General features: G+C 44.4%; 1 protein-coding gene across 2 annotated transcripts in view; it reads left to right on the top strand.

The window, feature by feature from the left end:
- ASTN2 (astrotactin 2) overlaps positions 1–18,081 on the top strand; it is a 766,181-nt gene that overhangs the window by 296,072 nt on the left and 452,028 nt on the right. For both annotated transcript variants that reach the window (XM_004677396.2, XM_012721364.1), the window contains exon 6: positions 3,952–4,098. In XM_004677396.2, the coding sequence (XP_004677453.2) occupies positions 3,952–4,098 (147 nt within the window). The remainder of the gene's footprint in view (positions 1–3,951; positions 4,099–18,081) is intronic.

The following is an 18,081-nucleotide window of genomic DNA, read 5'->3' on the forward strand; positions in this document are numbered from 1 at the left end:
AATATATTATAGGGAAGGGGATGCAAAGTCCTGGTTGGAATCTTGCCTTTGAAATACAAATGTGGTGACCTTAGACGTATCATGTAATTGCTGTCCCCTTCTGTTCAAATGTAAATTGGGGATAGAGGTGACAGTTTGCTCTAAGATTCACATGGGGCCATTCTTTATTATTAAAATATAATCAGAAAGAACCTTGGTGATTTTGTTCAATATTATTTCCCCTGTGCCTGGAACAGTGCAGAAAAAGAGTTGACATTTGATAAAAATTAGTAGGATGTATGCAGGCATGCGTGTGTGTGTACGTATATGTGTGTGGGTGGACGTATGGAAGGAGGTTGGAATGGATGGATGGATAGTTGGATGGATGGATGGATGGATGGATGGATGGATGGATGGATGGATGGATGGATGGATGGATGGATGGATAGTTGGATGGATGGATGGATGGATAGTTGGATGGATGGATGGATAGTTGGATGGATAGTTGGATGGATGGATGGATATTACATAGTGAGTGTGGAACCAGCATCATAATAAACTCACAATAGATAGAGACTGACTTTCCTGCCCTTGCTTCCTACAGTGCTATACAGTGCAGAGCCTGATGAGGGGTTAAGTGTATATTAGGGGTACCTAGTTTCCACTTTGCTATGTTTTCGACAGCTCCTTTATCAGAGTTATGTGCTGATGTTTAGCTTCCTGGGCCAAGAACACTTAAGAAGTCACCCCTGTTGAGTCCCACTGTGAAGTTTCTGCCAGGTCCAGTTGCCATGGCAACTCCCCGGCCCTAGTGGCTGCTTTCTGGGTGTCTGGCCTCAGTACAGACTTGACCTGCATGCCTTCTTCCCAGACTTCAGAGGCCACTGTGATGGTTCAGGTACTCTTTGAGTAAATGGTTGCTTCAGAACACTGCTTATATTTTCTTTTACTTCTCCCCCAAAAAACTCTTCCTTCATAAGCTTCTCCTTGTCTTCAGTTTCCAAAAAGAATAATTCAATTTCTAACAAGTTCTGGTGCATTGGAGAAACAGGTAAATACATTCTGATTTCTGTCATTAGTTATGAGATAAAAATAGATATATGACTTGGAAAGCATTGTTTACTCAGGACCTCCCATGTGCCAGAAACTGTGCTGGGCAGTTGACATTAACTGTCCCGTGTAATTTTTAACAACTGTCATGAAGAATGTGCATGTGCCATTGAATTCCTGCTTTCCAGGTGAGAAAACTGAAAGTCACTAATCTAATGTGATTCCACTAGCAACTCCATTGACTCTTGAAGACCCTGGGTGGTGTGAAGGCTTCAGTGACATAGGGATGCAGTTAGCATGAATCCAGGGAGAAAGCATGAGCTACCCTAATCCTGCCCTAGGATCCTCTTCCCCAGACCAGAACTGAGCCCTGTTGAGCTAAGGTGGGGTTTGCAGTAGTTGGTTCATTAGCGAGGAATCTGTCTTGGTCCTCTCCACTCTGCTCTAGTCTGTGCAAACTCTGAGGTGTTTTCTGGAGACCCCCAGGGCATTATTGTCCATCCAGACCCTCCACCCATCCAATCACAGAACCTCTTAAGTTCTTTCACCTCTCATCTTCTGGCCTTTCCCAAGAATTTCTCCATGACGGACTCATCCATTCAAATTCTTCTATCAGAACAGTCTCCACAAAAATCTTCATAGCAAACTCAGCATCATTGCTGTAATTTGAGGGCTTGGGATAAAATGTTGACTTTTTAAGGAAAGCTCATGCAAGGCACCAACCTTTAGTCCATATTCTTTCAAGTCAAATACAGGAAAGTTAGCATGCTTATGTGATTTAGTTACTAAATATTTACATTATCAGAGTTTGGAATGGGTTCTTATAACAGTCAAATAGAGAGAAAATCTGTTCTTACTGTGGTCATTTTAGGTTAGGAATTTCCCACCTGTTGACCCCAGAAAAATCTTTATACTTGATCTGTATTCCCATGTAACAACTTTAAGAGCCATGTGATAGGAGAGTTGCTACCATAAGCAATTCATTGCCCGAGGACAAGCCATAAAGCAAGAACCTCCTGCCAGAAATAAACAACTTCCAGGTTCTAGGCTCAGATGTTGGTTGTTTCTGGTTGACCTGCTTTTTGGGTTGACATCACACAAGGACGGGCTGCTAACATTGTTGTCCTAGGAAGGAACAGTGCATTGCTGAGACTTCACTTTGTGGCCAGTACTGTGTGAGTTATGATCTAATGGGGTACTAGGGTACAGGAGTGAGCACAAGACACGGCGCCTGCCCTCAATTTCCTATTATGAGAATTGCAATGAATGTGGTTATCTGTCTTGACTAAAAGGAATATATTTTAAATTAATTGGAGAGCACCAGTGAATGTCTATCCAAAGAAATGCCAACCACGAGTAACAGAATGGGAGCTCTGAGGGCAGGCACTGCAGTGGCGTGGCACTGGCCACAGGGGCAGGAGGAGAGAGCAGCAGGGGTGAGGTAGGACCCATCACGGTGCCACCCCTGCCAGTCTCGGAAGGGTGGGTCCAATCCTGTGGCTGTGAAAGGCTCCTGGAGTGCAGCAGAGAGTGAGGTGGATAGAGGTGCCCACACCACCCTCATCTCACAAACAAACAGACCTTAGAACAGTGCAAGGGGTGAAAAGGCTAAGGCCAAGTGGTAAATGGCTGTTTAGATGCCCTAAAGAAGGAAGGCAGGACATAGAAAGACACATCCAGGCTTCTGGGGGTGGGGGGCCTTTGGGGAGCTGAGAGAGGAAGGCTTTGAGGAGAAGATAATGTATTCAGTTTTGAACACGCTGTTTTTGTCATGCTCATGGGATGTCCAGCAAGAAGGTCATGGCTCTTAGTCATAAAGTGTGTTCAAAGATAGAGCCTGTTGCATCGCAGGAACTTGGGAGCCATTCCTCGATACGTGGTAATCAAACCCTTGAACGTGCATGAAGAATGAGACATGCTGTGGCTCAGCCACGGTGCATAGAATTTCCTTCGCCAACCGGCGCTTCCCTTCCTTGCCAGGCAGATTCAATCTGCTCATTCTACTGCAACCATGAAATTGTCTTTAATATTCCCAGGCAAAGCTTCCTCCTGATCCTATGCCCTTTTGATTAGCTCTTAACCCAGCTTACCAGGGATTCTTATTAACTGTGGGTAGCCAGCCTCTGCCCTTGACCTGTGTGGTCCTAAAAAACAGGACCCCCATCCTAAAAGTGTGCTTGAAAGAAGATGCTGGTGACCAATAGACTTTTGGGACACATTGCTCTATAAATGGCAATCAGAATCTCAAAAGAGAGGAACTATTCTTATTCTCTCGGTGTGTCTCACATAGCAGGTGCTCCATAATGCCTGTGAAGTTGACTCAAACTCATCAGGTTCTCGTAGTTTCTAAAAAAGAAATTTTGGGGGGTGGTGTGGTGGACATTAGACACACACTGTGCTGTATAATTATAATGGTCACACTATGAGCTCTAATATCCTCAACACACAACTAAGGAAACCCAGGCTGTGGGACTGAAGCAGGGCACAGAGTGAGGACGCCAACCCAGGATTGTCAAATTGGAAGCCAGGATCGTCAAATTTCAAAGCAACACTCATGCCACAAGGCCCTATGAATTCAACCATGTGGCATCCTCTCACTGGCTTCTGAAGAGAGTAGAGGATCTGATGTTACCTAATTATCATCAAGAATGGCCAACATAATGGGTAGGGAGAGTGAATTGCCAGTTTTCAGCCAGCATGTTTCTTTTGTCTTTAACTCAAAGGATGATGAGCCCTATTAGCAGAGGACTAAACCAACACCTCCCTGAGGTCACGGAGGTGTCATTGCAAATGCAGAGGCTGGAACATGGTGGTTTCTTTTTTCAGCTTCCCATGGGGAAAATAATGGGATTCTGAAGCTTCACACAGCCTGCTTCCTCCCCTCATAAAATGACATGTGTTTGTGTGTGTTTGTGTTGTTAGGTTTGTTGAAAAGTCCAGTGAACAAGACGGCCCTGACGCTGATTGCTGTGAGCTCCTGCATCCTGGCCATGGTGTGCGGCACACAGATGTCCTGTCCGCTCACCGTCAAGGTGACTCTGCACGTGCCTGAGCACTTCATTGCTGATGGTAAGCACTGAGCGTGGAGGTGGCTGCCCCTACTCAGAAGCCCGGGCTAGTTTAATGTCCTTTGGGAGCCACCAGTCTCAGTATTATATTATAGGAAAAGGAGAATGTCCAAAGGTTGTGGGAGAGGCCCTTATTCTTTAGATTTAGATTCCTGGATTATGTGAACTGTATTAAAAACTGCTCTCGCTTACCTATGTGGGTTAGGAAATAGTTTGTTAAATGAAAATTCAAATGTGAGTCCAGAAAGATGGAGCTACTTCAGAGAATCTGCTGTTTCTTAGTATACCTGTTGATTTCATTCCATAAAAATACCTCCCACACACACACACACACACACACAAGATAGTATTTGCTGATTAAAAACAAGACAGGGGAGATTGTATGAGCTGTGTTGGAATTTCCTGGATGTCCTGGGGAATACTCATATCTCATTCCCTGCAAATGTACTTTGCAAGTATCTTCTATCCTACCACTTATTCTTCACCTAATTAATTTGAATTAATGAGATACCATAGTCACTAAAAATCATTTGCAATGCATGGTCCAAGAAACTGATTAAGGTGCCTGATATCTATTGCTAAAGTGCCCTCCAGAAAAGTTGTTCCAGTTTATATATTCCAGCAGGATGTGATGGTGCCTTTTCCCCTCAAATACTTGTCCTCACTTGGCACTGCAATTTTTAAATGTATTGAAGGTTACTATTAATATAATAAAGAAGACATCTTAATTATGCAGGTTAGTGAATTTCCACATGCAAATCAACCCAGATCTCAAACCTGACCGCATTTCAGCACCTCCACTCCCTCATACTCCGTCTCCCCACCCCCACCCCAAGAAGGCCCTCCCAGTTGTAACTTTCTTCTGACTTCCAGTGCCATGTTAGTGCCAGGCTAATCTTTGAAAATCTTTTCCAAAGGATATGTGTTGAATGTCCTTGAGATCCTTACCCTGTGTTTGCCAGGTTATTCTCAATGTCATTCAATTTTCTCTCTAGTTGTTTAAGATTTGCTGTTCAGCACTTGGCTTTGAACCTTCCAGTATGTTCAGACTAGACTACTTGTCACTCCCTCTCTTGGAAATATCCAGACTTCTATTAATGCATTCTATGGTTGCTCCCACTTCACAATAGAGAACAAACTTAACATGGTTTTCACTTGAATTGCAAACATGTCCAGTATTTCTCACCTTATATACATTCTGTTGTTGTTGTTGTTTTGTTGTTGTTGTTGTTTGATATAAGAACAGGACTTCTGGTTCATCCTGATCAAATCATATAAGCACCTAAGTCAGGCAGCATTTGAATATGACATGGCAGAGGGATAGTGGAGGGAGGAAGAAGGAACAAAACACCTAGTTAAGAGGAGGAGACATGGAACTTGAATTTGAAAAAATTGGCAAAACCAGGGAATGGCTGGAATATGGGATGAACAATGATGGTAGAAAAACCAGTAGGGCAAATTTTGACCACTCTTAATGGCGTATGACCTCATCTTTTATACTTGTTACTTTTCGTTAACTATTATGAATAATGCAGAGTAGATGTCATACAACATCAGGTAGAATGTTAGACCTTACAGACATTCAAATTTGAATATTTATGTTTATGTATGTAGAAATTGAGTTCTTAAGAGACTAAGTAATTAGCCCACGGTCATGGTTCATAATGACTATGAGAAGAAGTTGTAGAGTAAAATAAACATGAATCAGGCAATGGTTTGTGTCTGCCACTCCTGTAGTCTGGAGGTCCAGTGCATGCCTTACCTCTCAGAATCTCAGTCTCTGTATTTATAAAATGGGAATGATAGGGATACCTATCTCTGGATTATTGCAAGACCTACATGTCCATTTTGATCAGATTTTCAGGTATTATACAGATTTTCAGGTAGTATACAGATTTTCAGGTAGTATACAGCTGCAAAACTATCTTGTCATCTTAGAATCGTAGCCAAAAATGTAGTCAAATAATAGGTACTCTCAGTGCTCCATATCTGATGTCGCTTATAAACTTCAAACCTTGTAACTATCTGAAGACTTGTGTTTCTACTTCTAGACTGGAATCTTTGAGAGGCCAGAAATTAAATTATGTCTTTGGAGGGAGAGAGTGTATCCCTGGTAATAAGCCTGTGCCAATAATTCTGAATGAATAGGAAATAAATAGTTAAGTGGTCCTATGGAATTCTACTATTCTCTCTGTGTGTGTGTATATATATATATATGCATATGTATGTATATATGTATATATATGTATATATGTATATGTATATATACACACACATACATACATATGTGTGTGTGTGTATAGTAAGACCTACATGTCCATTTTTATTAGATTTGACCATGAGTCTCACTTTCTTATTTACAAAATGGACACTATTATGACAAAAAATGGAATGACAATGTATATAAAATGCTTCATTGAGCATCTAAAACATTATTGTACTTAATAAATATTATATTTTATTTTTCCTAAAATGGTTCAGGAAGGAAGCTATATCAAAAGCATAAACATGGTGGAACAAGCAGATTTAGAAAACTAAAGGAGTTTCCTAGGAGAGTAGCTTTGGCAGTTAGGAAAAAAGAAATAGGGAAACCTCTATGTGCCCCAATGGAAGTTATTCCCACTGGAAGACATTAACATGTGAAGATCAGTCCTCTGGGGATCAGTAGAAATCCTGAAAGCGGCTGACACATAAAGTCAGGTGGCTGCTGTCTGGTAACTCTATGCAAGCAGACCTTCCCCAGGGCCTCCTGTGTGTGGTTAATCTACATACATGGCTCATTCCAGTCTCCCAACAACTCTCCACAGTTATCTTTACTACACCCGTTTGACAGATAAGGAAATGAGGACTTGAAGAGGAGTGAAGCTGAGGTTTCTATGGAGGTATAAAAGTGTCCAGCAAAGACAAACTTTCAGCATTGGGCCAGCAGAGTTTCTACTCTGATGTCTGGAGATACTAGTGTTATGCAAGAAGGCAAGAGAAGTGATGTCGGTACCTATTTCTCTGTAGCTTACGTTTAGGCATTAATATTTAGACATGTATAAGTAGAGTGAAGATTAAACACAGTGAAGATCACATATTCAATCATACAGCTCAATGGTTTTTTATATGTATGTATATGCCCACATTATAGTTTATGCTTCCCCAAGACCACTTAATTATAAATAAAATCATCCTCGAGGTCTGTCAGGATGAGAGCAGCCCCCGTGAAATGGGAGGAACCCCACTGAGACTACGAAACCCAAGGACCATGCCCAACAGCTCTCACCTTTCTCACTTTCCACCATGAACCTTCAGCTGCCAGGTTGCCGGCACTTTCTTAGTTTTTAGCCAACCTTGTAGGATAGTCCTGAAGTCTTGAAGGGGGTGAGTAATAGGTCTGATCCTCAGGAAGAAAATTAATTCTCCCCTTGTGTACCAGCACAGTTATACTTGATGCTTACTGCCCATATGGGGGAAAGGTCAGCACAATAGAGCACTTGTCCAGAGCCCAGTTGGCAAGAACAATAAATACTGACACAGCCCCTTCTTTGTCTGGGACTTCTCAAGGCCACTAGTGGCATTTTGCCCACACACACTAATGCAGGAGACTGGGTTTGTGTCCAGACTTACTGAATTTCACACTGTTTTCTAGCTGTAACCAATAAGTCATCTGCTTTTGGGTCATCTGGGCTGAAGTTCCCCAGAACCAGTATATCATATTTTCTGGGAGTTGAGCACAAGTATTAATATTCTTAACAAGAACTCTAGGTGATCCCTTAACAGAAATTGGAAAGCTGCATCAATATCTGTAAGTGTAACTTTTCTTCCATGTAACAGATGTAATAATTCCTTGAAACCCCATGACACTCTAATAATGGGCTTTGGTTTCTTCCATCTTGGACTTATCAGTGTCTTATTAATGGTGCTGCTTCATATGACAACTCCAGTGGTTGCTTAAAGCACCAAACAGACCCTTAACTGTCTACTGTCTACTGTGAGTTTTAAAACAAAGCTCTGTGGTTATTTGGGTTTGAACTTCATTCAACTCACCACACAGGTAGTATTACAGATGAAAGGTTATCTGTTAACATTGAAAGTTCATCTTAGTCAAGATGTTAGTTTATGCTTCTTTGGAGACTCAGTATGAGTCAGCACATATTCTCCCAAAATTCTGACCTTATAGTAAGTCAGCAGAAGGGATATCTTTAAAAGTAATACATTGTCTGGGTTAAGAGGGCGAGATGTTTCCACTCCAGCATGGGCAGGTGACACTACACTAGAGGTCTCCATTCTGTTTGGGAATTGTGATTGCAGAAGGTGAATGATATAGTGGAAGCCATCTGGAGAAGAGCCAAAAGATTAGATAAACATTGTGGATGACGAATGATCTCTTTAAAAAAAAGGTGGAAGAGAATCATAAGGAAAAGAACTTAGACATCAAGGAACATGATATTACTGAACATCCTCGCTTAAATAGGGCAGTATGTCAGAACATTCTATATGTACTTGTTCATTCGGTTCTCACAGCAGAATCGAGAGGCAGGATTTGCCATGCTCCTTTTGCAAACATGAAAAGGTAGAGCTCAGAGGTGTAAAACCACTTAGCCTGGTTAGTACACAGAACTGAAATAAGATGTGCAAGGCCCACCTGAACCCCCAATCCAAGATCACTCCATGCCCCACGTTTGCACAAAAATGTTAAATACTTTTGTCTTGAAACTGGTTCAGGCTTCTTCTAGAAGTTCCCATGAAACTTTATATGAGGGTTATCTGACGTGGGAGCATTTGGAGCCAAGGTCTGGGAACTTCTTCACTTTCTAAGATTCAGCTACACTATCTAGAAAGTGGAGAAAATAGCAGCACTTGTCACAGGATTACTGTGAAGAATAAATGAAATAAAGCTCATAAAGCTTTTAGCTCAGCACCTGACAACCAGTAATGACTCAATAAATCATATAAATGCTAGTAGTTGTGATAATATTTTTTTAATATTGGAAGGGGTTCATTGTAAGGTAATGAGCTCCCCATCATAGGAGATTTCCTGAGACTAGATTAGTGTGCTTCTGTGAAGCCATAGAAGAGAAGTGAAGGAATATGTTGGGCTTTGATATTTGATCTTTTGATTCAGAGCCACTTTACCAGAATATAAATTTTAAAGGTCTTAATCTTTTAGGACATCTAGAACATGTTTATTCTTCACAACCTCATCCTTGAGTATAACCCCCGCTTTGCCTAGATTCATAAATGGAGAATCAGGAAAGGGTGAAGATCAGGATGCCTTTTGAATACTTTCCAGGGCTAAACACACACACATGCCCCTTGCATCAAAATATCTGCCAAAATACCTATTTATTCAGGTTGAGTTTGATGGTCAGCTTCACCTTGTGGATTAAAATAAGGAGGCATTCAAATTTTCTCTGTTTCCTCCGATGAGAAATTTGGAGTCTGGAGATCCTTAGGGAGCTGTGAATCCCTCAAGCAGACATGCTTCTTAGCATGGCCAAGCTCATTCAAGCCTCATGTGTAGCTGCTTTTGAGTACAGAGCTTGATAGAGTGAGTCTTGTTCGCCCGTCTTTTCTCCCACCCTGCTTTATGATTTCCAGCATAGGAGAGTGAGCAAACGTGTGGCTTGGTGCTTTTTGTGAGGAACAGAGTTTATCATTAACCTCAGTGCTAGCTTAAAGTGATCTGAATACATGGGAGGAATGTGTTCAGTTTTGGAAGGGAAAATGCACACCAAAGGCTGCTACAATCTCACAAACCGCCTGGCAGTGTCTCTGAAAGTAGTTGTTCCTTGACAGCCTGTTCGTTGAAATTAGCTGGGGCTTTGTTTTGTTGAGTGTTGATTGCAGACCCCTGAGCATGTGACACAGACTCAGGCATAAGATTGCTCTTCAATAAGGCCTCTGCCTTTTCTGTCCTCTGCTCCTTTGTATGCTATTCAGACAAGAGGCAGTTTACACAAACAGCTCACCTTGTTTGTATCTGCTCCCTTATACATTAGCTTGAGCATGGCTCTTCCCCAAGGGTGCCCTTTCCAATTGGCACAGATAGCAAACCTACCCAGCTCTGAGTCCTAACAATTTTCTCCTGCCTTCAGATAAACCTTCTTTAACAAAAGCCTCACACTTCTTTAAATAAAACTCTAAGTAGGAATCATCCCACCTTCCTTGATGATGGCACAGAACTGATGACCCCATGGTCTCTCTCCCAATTCTGATACTATGTCTGTTTATACCATTGGAACCACCACAGTTCTAGTAACAAGTCCCCCCTACACAACACCCACATTAACTCTAGTCCCTCATAAGTTTAGCCCCCCCCCAGTCTGCTCTCAACAATGCAACCCAAGTGATCTTTTAAAATTATAAAAACTAAGTATTTTGTAACTTCCCATAAAAAGTTCAAGTACTTCTTATTGTACTTGTTATTGAAATTGAACCTCATGACATTTTAGTACCTGGAAGTTCAGGTCCCAGCCTGCCTCTCCAGCCTTGCCTCAAAAACACTCTTATGTTGGGTATTAAATGTCCATGACTGTCTCCAGTCTAAGAGCCTTTGCACATTTTTTTTTTTCATGGTCTGAAAACATCTCCCCACCTGCTTAGATCCTCCTGGGCAAACTCCTTTACCCTACAGTAATGGACCTCTCCTATTCATATCCCAGCCTCTGTTAGGTTCCTTACTATTCATTCTTCTCAAACTCTGCTGTGTTTCTTGATAACTGTACCCATCCAGTTAATGTGGGATTGCCCCCACTTGGTTGTAAGCTCTCTAAGGATAGAAAGCATATTTGTTTGTTTTACACATGATTTCAGAACCTCGGACAGTTCTGAAAACAGACTGCTTACTAGTCCATGAAAAGGCACAGTGAAATGATTTCAGTAGCTAGACTTAAATTTCCTCAAGGACATGGACAACGTTCTCATGCCCTAACCTATTGTGAATCCTTAACAGAGGTTCTGACTCAGTAGACATCCAGTAAATTATGTCTGTGAAATGAATGGAGGGAGGGCAGGTAGGTATGCCCAGATGCCCCATGAAGATATATCTTGGGGATGCCAGGCAAGAAGTCTGAAGCTGCCCTCCTCTTCTATGACTGACTTCACTCCTCAAGGTTTTTGTTCCCTCCCCAAAGATAAGAACTTCTATCAAACTCACATTCTCCCACTCCCTCCACACCAAAATGAAACAAGCTTTCTTCCAGAGCCCAGGAAGAAGGGAAAATATAAATTGAGCTGAGATTCAGAATGCTCTGGGGGGAGGTGGCAATGAAATACCAATAAACCATATTAATATGCTGAAATCAGGAAGAGTAGGTTGAACTCCAACCCAGATTTAATAACTATACGTGAGCGAGTGCAAGGAGAAGGCAAGACAGGGTTTCAGTCAGAATTAAAATGAGCTCTGTAATGAAAGTGGTAATATAATTATAAACTGTGAAAACTTTTTTCTCTTCTTCCCCTTTGTCTACTTAATGGGCAACTTGCTCAGCAATGGCCTGGAGCTGTTGCTGGGAGCTGTGGATACCCCCTAGAGTGGAATCCATTTTTTGTTTTCTCCCTCAAACCTCTTCATTAGGAAAGTCTGAATCCACAAAACTAGGGAAGGGAAAAATGCTTTGAACCATTTGTTACTCAAATAGTAACTGATCCCCAGGTTAAAAGCAATGAGGGGCTTAAGAGAAAACAAACTCTAGAAACCAGTCCAAGTAGCAGAACATAGTCAAGCTATTAAAGTTAACACAATAGCCAGTTTGGTCAGGATTTATAATGACACTCTGCTAAGATGTGAGCTTGGCTTCTGACCAGGATGAATTGTTACTAATTTCCCTTCTTAACAAAAGGGATAACTGAGTTTGACGTTAAAAATTGGACACTAATTTCTGTGTTTTGATAGCTGATTGAGTCCAAAAATATGCTCCTAGGAAGGGGGGGGGCGCTGGGAGAAGATGGTTACAAAGGGTGGGGAAGTTTAATTTCCTCTCATTAATAATTCCATTCTGCTGCTGTGAGCAGACCGCCAGCTTGACATTTAGATTGGGAGGAAAGAATGATGGGTGGGAGTCTTGATGAGATGGAACTCGAGATTATCGAGCTAGATGTTCCATCATTAGTGACTTGGTGTTTGCAAGAGTGGAACAGGGCTGATGTGAGGATGCAGGGCTGGGAGAGAAGGGGGTGAGGTACATTGAGGTGTGACTCATGAGATGGGAGATCCTTTCCCAGATCCAGCCTTGTGACCTTGGGTATATTAACTCCCTTCATTGAGCCCCACTTTCCTCATTCAAAATACCTCCTGCTTCAGAGGAGTATTGATGAACATTGTGGAAACTCTTGGCCAACATTGACAACACTCCTGATTAGGAGAACACTGCGTGTTTCCCCTTCTATGTGGCCATGATTTTATTCGTTTTAGAGACAATAGCAAGGTTGGAAAGAGGTCTCAGTGAACATGGCCAGGAAAGTAGAAGGAACGATTCCAGGGCAGCTGACTGGATAATAATACAACTCCCTTATTCACATGGCATGCCTGTTTTTTTGTTTTTTGTTTTTTGTTTTTTTCCTTCATTCCTGTGTTCAGCAGCTATTTATTGCCAACCACTTTCTCTGAGGCATGCTCAGGTGCCAGGTGTGCAAGGTGGATCAAACACCTTCTCTGAGCTCCCCCGGCATGGTGGGTGAGACCTACCAAGCAGACGACGACACAGGGAATGCAGTGTGGTGTCTTCCTCATGGGCTCTGCCCTGAGTGCTGTGGGAACATGGAAGGGCAAAGCATTGCCCAAGCTGGGGACTTGGAGGGGGACAAGAGAGAGGGTGTCTTGGGGAGAAGTAATCTGAGCAAAGTTTCCGGGTCACTGCTATTGACTGGAGGTGGTGATGGGCACCCAGGGACTTTCCCGTGAACCTTGCATCCAGACCCCTCACGCTACCACAATAGCAACACTATCATTGGCAACACTTGGAGAATGTGGAGTGCTAAGTGCCAGGCCGCTCCATGTCTTGCAGAGCACTGCCTTCTTTCATGCTCCAACTTCATCAAGTAGTTCCGGGCCTTCTCTAGAGGGAACATTTAAGGGAAACTGCAGCCGAGGGCATTTGTGTATCCACCTCCATGTCACACAGGCTGATCAGAATTATTTCAAATGAGCAGCCACAGAAAGTTGGTGGACAGACTTGGGTGACAGAGATCAGGGTCTGGCTTCACCACCCACCATGACTTTGGTCATACTCAACTTCTCCGGGTTTTGTTTTTTCCCCTTATAAAGTAGAAGAAAGGAACATAAAATTGCCCCCTGCCCTAATATTGTAAAAGTAGAATGAGAAACACTGAGGTTCAGCACTCCGTCTTATTCAGGCCGTTAGGGACATGGCCTTCAGATTCTCTCTGTGCCCATCCCAGAGGACCCTTCACCCTCCTCAATGTCTTCTGGTCAATCTCTGATGAGGAAGCCCCCTGAGCAAGAATCTTGGGAGTGGCGGCAGCTGAGCAAACCTTTCACAGCCCACAAGTTGCCATTTGAAGAAAGCTTCGAAGGATCACAGCCAAACTTCTGCAGGGACTGGGGGCTCCCACAGCTACGGGGGGAAGGAAGCTTCTCATCTGAGAGTCTTCCTTCTCCCAGCCACAGTTACCCAGGGACCTGGAATGTCTCAAATGCCAGCAAGCGTAGGGGAGGGGTAGCATACCTCCTGTTCAGAGGGAAGTGATAGGGCTGCGCGAATAGTAAACACCAGCCTCCCACTGGCCTCCCAATGGCCTCCCAATGGCCTCCCACTGGCCTCCCACTGGCCTCCCAGCTTTCCTGCAGCTTGAGCCCAGCACAATCTGCTCTTGCTCGCCTCGCCCGCTGCCCTTTACATGCACTAAGTTAAATATCTATTCAGCTGCTCGACCTTGGGTTTCTGGGCAACACTTGTCTGTTTTCTGAGCTTTCTGCTAAAGGTCTGGGCTTCTCACCCTCGGTTAGAATCATCTCAAGAGCCTGGGCATTTCTCCTGCTGCTTATCCCTGATTCCCACGTGGGCTGTATCAGTGAACCTGAACACTTAAGACTTTCAGCTGACTCTTGCTGAGCAGCTCTGGGGTTCGCTGGTACATGAATGGACCCAGGTGTGAAGAATAGCACTCTCTGGTTCAGAGGTGGAAGTGGTGGGGAGTCGTGGATGAGGGAGTGGAGGGGTCTATGTTGCTTCTACCAAAGACAGTGTAGGATGGTCATGAACAGCTCAGACTGCAGAGGCGGCACCCCTGGTTCAGATGCTGGTGCTGTGAATCACAGATATCCTGTGTCATAACTAACAGCTTGTTTCTGAATCTGTGATTTGGGCATAAATAATAACAAGACAACCTCAATCTCAGAAGCATTAAATGGGGTAATACCTGTTGGGTGTTAGTAGCGTACTTGGCAAACAGGGAAGCGGTTGGTAATATGTCCTCTGAACATCCCAACTCATCATCTGCATTAGGGTTCCCATGAAACAGTCTTGAGTTTTTCTTTTTTGCACTCTCCATGTAAAGCGGAAGGATGTCCTAAAGGAACTCTGCAGAGTCTTGTGGACTCCACACTCTACTCCAGCTTTCTAGACTCTACCCTCTACTCCAATGATTGGAAACTACAGCAGTATCAAGGAGAGAACTGCAAGGGCCCAAGGGGGTGGAGCTAAGCAGGCATTCTGGGACTTTGGGGGATAAATAGGGCGCCATATTTCCAACAGCTCTCTGGCTTGGGCAACAGCTCTCAGGACTGTGTGACTGGGGGCTTTCAGTTAGCTTGTTACCAGAGCTCCAAGTCAGCCAAGCTGCTAAGATAGTCTAGTTACCTTGTATCTCTCTCTCTCTTTCCCTGGGTTGTTCCTTTTCCTTTTCCCTTTTGTAAATAAACCCATTATTGACCACCCTTTTGTGTATGCCCACTGACAGGCAGCCCAGGTCACTCTGGACTACGCTGTAACAACCACATCTACAATGCCTAGTCAATGCTAATCTGGTCAAGTCTGCATTCAGGACCACACTCCCTGGGTTCGCCCTGGGTCTCTGGCACTTCCTCCTTGTGTAGCTTGGTCCAGTCACTTCCTCTCTGCTGCTCCTGGCTCATCTGGGCACTGGGATGATAAAGTAACCAACTCAAAGCTCAGTCGAGTGGCACCTCGAGTGCTAGTGAAGCACCTCACTAGCCTGTGGCTCCCACACAACACTCAGTGAGCCCCGGGAGGGCAGAGAATACCCTGGCCTTGTTCTCCAGTCCACGGTGTTCAAGAAAGATTTGGGACCGACTGACTGGAGGCGGTGAGAATACCAAAGGCAAGGAACCTTCTGGGACTGCTGCATTTAACTCATATGATGGTGAAGGTGCAAGGATATTGAATGAGAATGAAAAATGTTCAGATAGAGCAGGCAAGCTCTATCGAAGAAACTTAGCAAGCGATAACAGGGAGGGGCCAAAGGCAGGCCCGTGCCAAAGACCCATGGCATTGCCTCGTGGGTTCCCTGAGACATGGATGAACCGGACAATGAAGTAAAAATGCTTTTGCCAAGTTGTGAGAGACACCAGGTTGTTGAGGGCATCAATACCAACACCAGAAACCGCGAGTTCAAATCCTAGTTGTATCTTCATCTTCTGCAACATGAAGTCGTTAACTCACCAGGGTCAGAGTGTGAGGGATCAGGTGGTGGTGAAGCTTGGAAGCCTGGCACAGCCACACCCTCCCGATCTTGGCCTGGCCATGATTACATTCTACTCAGGTACCAGCTTCCCTATGTGAGATCAAGTATCTTCTGCTTGGCTATGTTCATAGAAAAAAAAAAAAAAAAGGGGGAGGGTGGTGGAGAATGCAAGCAACTTAGAAAAACACACAAAGTATTAGGACCTTTACACATCCCGCCTGGATGAAGATTATTAGTACGAGATGTCACTGTGCTCTGTGAGCAAAATTAATTCACTGGATCTCTGAGGACTGCTCTCCTGAAGGTTTGAATTGTTCCAGCAACACCTCAGGTGATGTGTCACTGCAGGATTGGGGTCAGAGTGAAGGAAGGAGAGAGGGCTGGGGCCCCATTGCTCACACTGGAACAGGTATGACCTGGAGTGGAGGGGGCCCCGGTGGCCCGACCCCACGCAGATTCGCCTGCAGACGCCGCGTGCTGGGTAGGAGACCCACCGCAGAAGCTGAGGCCCGAGGGAGCCCCGGGGGCCCGTGACTGGCACTGTGTCACATTTGAAATGTGGTAGCCTCTGCCACCTGGAGAGTACAGGGTCGACGGAGTGCGTCCAGAGGAGAGGGTACACGGTAGGCATGCTGCAAGCAGCTGGCTTGGTAGTTTCCCAAATTTTAGGTTAGAGCCAGAAATGTCTTCAGCCTATTGTTCTTTGCCTGACCTCATGCCATTGGCACTTTGGGCCAAAAGAAATATTTCTTTCCAGCCCTCCCTGATGGCTCAACGGGTTAGGGTGCAGCACTGCAAGCTGGCCACAGCCACTTCAGTGTGAGTTTGATCCCTGCCCTGGAAGTGACCCATAGGGCACAGCAGACCCTAACTCTGTACACATAAATAAATAAATTTAAAAAGAAAGAAAGAAATGTCTCTTTCCTGCATACCAGGGCTGTTTTGTCTTTATTCACATCTCCTTTCCTGGAATCCTGTTCCATCTTCAGTCCACCCTTCTGGTGCTTCAGCACAGTCACATGTGGCCACTCAGACTCTGCAGTGGAGACGGTCCCCCTCTTTGCAGCCACCGCTGCCCAGGCTGTCTTTCCCACAACCCCGCGATGCAGGACTGCCCTGGTTCCTCCCATCTGCACTGCTCCCTGGCAGGGAATCTTACTGCCACTTTCAGAGCCTCCAAATCCTGTCACGGAATTATGGGTAGAATATAAATGCAGCCTATGTAGATCTAGTCCTCACTGAAGACATTTTAAAAAGCCCACCGCCATATCACGGTTACTGCGGTTAGGACACCTTTGCGATTTTATTGTGAAATCCAAATCCAGCCACATGACCAGGCAGGACCCTTGCAAACCAAGTGTGAGCCCAAGGTACACAAGCTGGCTTGTCTCCAAGCTACCGCAGGAAGAGAATGGAAACAATCCTCCCCATCAGCGTTCTCAAAAGATTCTTGGAGGAAGTCGAGGTGGACTCGAGTATTTCAACAAGGGACACGTTGGAGAGATGGATCGTCCACTTGAAAGCATTCCTTTGGGGACAGGACATGACTGGATTGTACAGAAGGGGAGGTCTCAGCTTCTCCCCTCTCCTGAGGGCCCTGCTTCGCCAGCCCTCAGCCGCGCCCTGTCGAGGCCTCCCCACTGCAGCTCCCCATAAGATCTGTCTATGCCACAAGCACATGTGGGTGGCACATTGGGGGTTGTGAGGACAGCAAGGCAACTGTCAGTCTCATCGCACCCCTTTTTCAGTCTCTATTCTTAGATCCTCCATCTTCAAGTGCACTTACCATCCTGAACAACGTTATGTTAGCTAATTATAAATATAAAAATATCAGCTAAGTCATCAGGGCTCCCGATGTGCTAGGCAGGGCATTCGTTCTGCCAAATGATTTGCCCACCGTGTTTGATGTACTTTTTACTGAACCAATATTTATGCCATCTAAAGCAGTTAAGATGCTGCCCTGCAAAAGGCAGACCCACCTCCTGCCTTCATAATGCTTTCATCCTCAGTAGGAGACTGACAGGGAAGCAAATGAACACAATAATGAAATCCACCATCCTAGCAATCAAATAAGTAAGAGCTGCTGTGAAAATAGTTAAAATGCTATAAAGTAATTAAAACAAGGAAGAGAGAAGAGGGTTCCTGCTCAGATGATGGGGGTCCCCCGATTGGGACTTTAAACTGAGGATGAGGAATGCAAAGGTGGGCAGTATGTTCCATGCCCGGAGAACAGCAAATTCAAATCACCTGAGTGACGGGTCAGAACAGGGTCTGCACACTTGAGGAGCTGAGGGCAGCCATCTGGAGGTGAGCAGGAGCCTCTCTGTCCTAT

This window comes from Condylura cristata, unplaced genomic scaffold, assembly GCF_000260355.1.
Source record: "Condylura cristata isolate star-nosed mole 26May11 unplaced genomic scaffold, ConCri1.0 scaffold00006, whole genome shotgun sequence".
NCBI lineage: Eukaryota > Metazoa > Chordata > Mammalia > Eulipotyphla > Talpidae > Condylura > Condylura cristata.